The sequence below is a fragment of the Glycine soja genome, chromosome 10 (assembly GCF_004193775.1).
Source record: "Glycine soja cultivar W05 chromosome 10, ASM419377v2, whole genome shotgun sequence".
NCBI classification, from domain to species: Eukaryota; Viridiplantae; Streptophyta; class Magnoliopsida; order Fabales; family Fabaceae; genus Glycine; species Glycine soja.
Genome location: NC_041011.1, coordinates 10,639,848 through 10,646,075, shown reverse-complemented (window position 1 = coordinate 10,646,075; position 6,228 = coordinate 10,639,848). Strand labels below are relative to the sequence as shown.

The window sequence follows — 6,228 nt, the reverse complement described above, 5'->3', positions numbered from 1 at the left end:
TCCATAAGATTGAAAGCCTGATAGCATGCAGTGACTAACGTCATCATCTGCACCTTCCCCAGAGATGTCAGCATCTTCCGGCCGAGACTGCAAAAAAGTCTCATTTACTATCTGTAAGACTCAAAGTCCGATAGCATGCAGTGACTAATGTCGTCATCTGCACCTTCCCTAGAGATGTCAGCGTCTTCCGGCCGAGACTACGAAAAAGTCTCATTTACTATCCATAAGACTCAAAATCCGATAGCATGCAGTGACTAACGTCGTCATCTGTACCTTCCCCGGAGATGTCAATTTCTTCCGGCCGAGACTACGAAAAAGTCTCATTTGCTATTCATAAGACTCAAAGCCCGATAGCATGCAGTGACTAACATCGTCATCTGCACCTTCCCCGGAGATTTTAGCATCTTCGGGCCGAGACTGCGAAAAGTCTCATTTTGCTATCCGTCAGACTCAAGGGTCCGGTAGCACATGGATATACCTCATGGTTATCTGCACCTTTATCATCCAGAGACAAAGAAGTCTGATGAAATCAGAATGATGATGGTCGGCCATATCTAATCATTTTGAAGATTTTTGCAGGTTTTCCCCAATTTTTTCTGTTTCCATCCAAAGACGTCCAAGTCTGACGATGAGTTTCACTGGTTGGGCTATTGATTACTCGAGTGAGGATCCGCTCGAACGAAATTAGTGTCTTATCTTTACTTCCCTTTTATCTCCGATAAAAGATAAGTAAAGAGGGACTACTATCATACCCTAATTTCGTCCGGAATCCATTGTTTGTCGGCATGCGACCTTCGTTTGACCACCTCAAAATGTTTAACACCCATCGTTGTAGAATCCATAAAGTTCTGAGATGTTTCGAGAAGAAACCAGTCAAAAACACGAAAACGGGAGTGTATTTAGCAAAGTAGAGTGTGTGTAAATAAACTGTTACACTATAATTTCATCCGAGGACCATTGTTGATTGCTTCGGAATGCTTAACACTCATCGCGGTGGAATCCATAAAGTTTCATGAGATTTTGGAAAGAAAACAGCCAAAAACATAAAAATAAGGGGTGGACTTATCAAGATAGGATGTAAATAGAAATTCGAATCTAGGCCCTTTCGGAATATTTTGGAAGTTGGGTTGCATAAGGAGGAAGCAAATAGGCGGCAAACTCCTCCACGTTTTGTTGAAAAATGGTTTTTGAGGCTTCCGTAAAATTTCTGAAAATCTTGGGTAAGCATATTTCACTTAATATTGGTGAAAGGGAAGAGAAAAAAAGATGAAAATCAAATCCGAAAAACTTCCGTAAGGCTTCCATAACTTTTTCGTAAAGTACAAAAGGGGGTGAACTTAGTAATTGGGGTGTGCTTAGAAATTTTCCTCAAAAAGCCTCTGGGCGGCAAGCACCACCCTTTTTCCCTATAAATAGGGGAGGGGGGCTGTTCCAAAAATATTCATGACCCTTAGGCTATGCATTTCAGCTATTTTGGGTAAAAAACATGTTTTCGTGAAGAAGAATCTAGTCGAAGTGCTTCCGTAACGCTTCCAAGACGTTTCCGTGAGTAAATCTATGAAGATTTTCCTTCGTTCTTCACTGTTCTTCGTTCTTCAACCGGTAAGTGTTTGAATCCGAGACTTTCAATTCATTTCTTGTTTTGTTTGCTTTCATCTTCATCTCGTTCACTTTCGATTTTCTTTTCTTCTGTTTTTAACGTGCTTTAACCGTTTATTTAAGCCGTTATCTCGCCTAATAAATGATAAAATGAATTTCAACCAATCATTTGTGTTGTAATGTCATTTAATCACTGTTAAAGCAAAATCTAACCAATAGTTCACGTTGTAACCTCGGTTAAACAAAAAAAACAAAATAATAATAAAATAATCAAAATATCTTGAAAAAATAATAATAAAATAATCAAAATATCTTTGAATAAAATAATCAAAAAAATCAATCGGATGTTTTTCTTTGGAAGTTTCCTTGAATGAATTGACTAATAACCAAAGTGAAACTAAGGTTAAAATCAACTCACACATCAAGCTTTGTCCGTAAAAGTCACTTAAAACCGTTTTAAGGTCCAACGCCTCAAACGGTCCTCTTTGCTTTTATCGGTTAACATGAACCGTTCAAAAGCATAAAATCAACCCATAACTTTACCGCTTTTGCAAGAACTACACAAATCTGATTTCCTCATCGCAATTGAGGATACGTAGGAGCAAAAGCCCCGCTTTTGTCGACCACCCCAAGAGATCGTTAATGATCCAACGCCTTAACATTTCTCTCCTTTCAAAACAAGAGATCGTTAATGGTCCAACGTCTTAACGTTTCTAAAATAAGAGATCGTTAATGGTCCAACACCTTAATGTTTCTGTCCTTTCAAAAGATCGTTTAATGGTCCAATGCCTTAAACAATTTTTTGTGCGGTTAAAATCGATCTTGCGGAAAAAGATCAAAACAACTTAACCAACGTTTAGTTCTAAAATAACTACGTAGGTTTGATTTCCTCATCGCAATTGAGAATACGTAGGAGCGAGGGAAACACCCTTGTCGACCACAAAAAGATAAAAAATACAAAAAACATAAAAAGCATAAAAACACAAAAAGACATAAAAAAGGGAAAATAAAACATTTTGAAGTCATATTTGCACACTTGATTAAAGTCTGCCGTCCATTGTGACAGACGCGTGGGGTGCTAATACCTTCCCCGTGCGTAAAAACAAATGTGACTCTTCATGTTTAAATTTGAAAATCAAGATGTTTAGAAACACTAGTAATTGGTTACAAGTATTGTGTAATCGATTACACAAGTTAAAAATGATTTGAAAATGTTTTATCACTAGTTGTGACTGTTGAAGTTTGAATTATAACGTTTTAAAACATTGGTAATCGATTACATGCTCATGGTAATGAATTACAACTTTGTAAATCAGTTTTGAAAACAATGTTGGCTACTGGTAATCGATTACTACCTTATGGTAATCGATTACCAGAGAGTAAAAACTCTTTGGTAAAAGATTTTGTGAAAAATTCTTGTGCTACTCAATATTTTGAAAAACTTTTGTAGTACTTATCTTGATTGAGTCTTCTCTTGATTCTTAAATCTTGAGTCTTGAATCTTGATCTTGATTGTTCTTGAATCTTGATTCTTGAAACTTGATTCTTGAATCTTTGGAATTTGCTTAACTCATGATTCTTTGGCATCAACAAAATAATCTTGGAAGTCATTGCTTCTACATTAATTATATATAATATCAAATATATATATATATATATATATATATATATATATATATTAATATTTTATATTAAAAAATTCATATAATTAACTTCTAATTAATTCCATTTGTATGAAATAAATTAATGTAACATAATAATTTTAAATCGAATCGAGTTAATGATCTAAACCAAATTGGTTCATGAGCTTGAATTGAATTGACTTTCAGCTTGAAAAAAAATAAATTCAAATTGAGCTTCAAACATAACTGATTCTTATCTAGTCAAATTCAGATAAACAAGTTCAACATGATATGACTCATTTCTCAGTGGTGCAAACTGCAATGGGAGTATAAAGTCAATTGTACCAAAATATAATTGACATATAGTAGAAAAGATAAAAGTTAGGAACAAATTATTTTCAATACATTTTCTTTTATTGGTTGACATTCATTGGAAATGACAAAATTTGTTGGGTCCCACATCATATGTAATGATTTTCTCTCTCTTGAATTTGTAGTTTTCAATAAATTCCAACTAATTACAGATGGGGTGTTAGAAGGGGTATGCTAAAAACTATTTCATAGCCCTCCTTTGGTAATAAATTAACTATCATTTTCCTTAATTAATTATTAAACCAAATTATTCTTCAAATAACAGATAAGAATGACGTTGTAAAAGAAAACTACCTGGAAAAAACTCAGTACAGATATACATTTCTGTACCCAGAATGGTTTATATAGAAAATCATTTGCACATACCATATAAGGCATTCAATTGAGATTCACTTAATCTAGAAACCATTTTAATGCGGTCAAAATACAGGTCAGAAAGTCCATAGAGGCACGCATAGCTCACCATATCAGACTCTAGTTCGCCAAACCAAACCTTTTCCTATAAATTGAGCCTAACATCTCCTCTATGTTGCACCTCAATATTCATATTTCATATCATATAAGATAGCAAAGCCTATAACCCATGGAGTCAAACAACATGCCAGACTTGAACGGTGTCGCTAAGAAGACTAAAGGTCGACAAAAGATCGAAATGAAGAAGATGAGAAACGAGAGTAACCTTCGGGTGACATTCTCGAAGCGTCGCACTAGGGTCTTCAAGAAAGCCAGTGAGCTTGCAACCCTTTGTGGCGTGGATGTTGTTGTGATTATGTTCTCACCCGGTAATCGAGTATTTTCGTTTGGCAGTCCCAGTGTTGATTCTGTTGTCCAACGCTATAAGACACAGGGCCCACCTCCCCTCCTTACCTTGGACCTCAACAAGGTGCACTCCACTGTGGACGAAGTTGAGCTCCACACACACCTCCACTACTTGTCCAACCAAATTGCTATTGAGAAGAAGCGCACAAAGGATTTAAATCATTTAGCGAAGGCTGCAGAGGATCAGTTCTGGTGGGCTAGGCCTATTGAAAGCATGACCGATTCCCAACTTGACAAGTATAAGATGTTAGAGGAGTTTAAGAGACAACTCAAAGAAAAACGTGGGAACCTCAACTTATGATGCCCTATTTAAAGTTTTAGTCAATGTTTTTTAATTTAATATGTTTTAGAATGAGCACTAGCTTAGTCAAATTAATGTTTAGGGTGTGGTTAGGATTGATTATCTTGGACTTATGTTTTCGTTATGTTGAATAGTCTTCATCATGTGTTGGTAAACTATGTTTCCTTTATGTTGTTTCTTTGCTTTGTTAGTGGAGTTTGTAATTGTGATGTAGTTTCTACATGATGTAGTGTTTGAATGAAAGGGCATCTTAAATACATAAAAATACAATTCTATTAGAAATTCCAACCTTTTGAATTTTGGTTGGGGATTTTCATTTTCTCATCTTCAACTAAGGTAGGTCGAGTTTGGAGGTAGGCTTAAAATAGAACAGCATAAATAAGTAAATCTCCATTCCATTTCGTAGGGGGTCAAAGAATTATTTAATGTATTTTAAATAGATAAGTAAAATATTTACTTAAAATACATTTTTAATTATACTTTTAGTCTCCTAAATTTCAATTATGCCAATTGGATCCCCTACGTATCACAAATGTGTGATTTTAGTCCCTTAGATTTCAATTGTGACAATTGAGTGCCTTAGGTGTCTCTATTGTGCGATTTTAGTACCTTAAAATTTATAATTGCACTATTAGAACTATCATTTTTCAGGGAAAAAAATCACATTATTGTGATACCTTGGGGACTAAAATCCCACAATTACAATACTTAAATGAAATTTATACAATTGTGTACATGAGGACCCAATTGACGCAATTGATATATAGGGGACTAAAGTCACACATTTGTGATAGCTGAGGGATCCAACTAGCTCAATTGAAACTTTAGGTATTTCAATTCTCAATTGTGATACCTTAAGGACCAAAAGTATCATTAAGCCAAAATGGAATTCATAAAATGCATGCAATCAATATTTTAAAATTTTTTATATTTTGTGTTTAATCCTGACCATTTGGTTGGCTCTGTTAAGTGTTTATATGTCCATTAAATTTTTAAGCAACAATTTGTGGTGGGTTTTAAAATCATCAATATTCATTTAGAATTTCAAATTAAAATTTCTAGCAGCTTAAAAACCGTAAAGTCAATTAATGAAAAAAAGAAAGAAAGAAAACATATTTGGAACATAAAGATAATTCATGTGACATCCTAAAATTTCTACCCGAAATTTTGTAAGTGTTACATCTAAATAATTATATATATATATATATATATATATTCTTGGTAGAAGTATGTACATTGGGGGAAAGATACGCGGGTTAGACTAATTAACAAAGAGTAACCCATAACCGAGCGGTTATAGAGTAATTCGCAATTAATTAGTCTAAAAATTATCGTTTTGCGAGCAACTTAAAATTTAACAAAACCAACCTCTGAACCACGCTCAGGGTCTCATTCTGAGCGTTTTGATATATATATTGCCTACTTTCGAAAACAGGCCCTGACGGGTGCAGAGAAACACGAGGAACTGGAACCAGAGAGGCGGCATGCAAACCGAGGCAGGATTTCAGCATCCAA

The 6,228-nt window shown here is 34.8% G+C and overlaps 1 protein-coding gene across 1 annotated transcript; it reads left to right on the top strand.

Annotated features, from left to right (window-relative positions):
- The first annotated feature begins 4,176 nt into the window (after positions 1 to 4,176).
- Positions 4,177 to 4,713, top strand: LOC114371369 (agamous-like MADS-box protein AGL62). Its single transcript, XM_028328832.1, has one exon. The coding sequence runs from the start codon at positions 4,177 to 4,179 to the stop codon at positions 4,711 to 4,713; it is 537 nt and encodes a 178-aa protein (XP_028184633.1).
- Positions 4,714 to 6,228: the final 1,515 nt, after the last annotated feature.

Bases quoted from the DNA above. Each gene is read 5' to 3' on its own strand.
- LOC114371369 (XM_028328832.1), top strand. From the start codon at position 4,177: ATGGAGTCAAACAACATGCCAGACTTGAACGGTGTCGCTAAGAAGACT.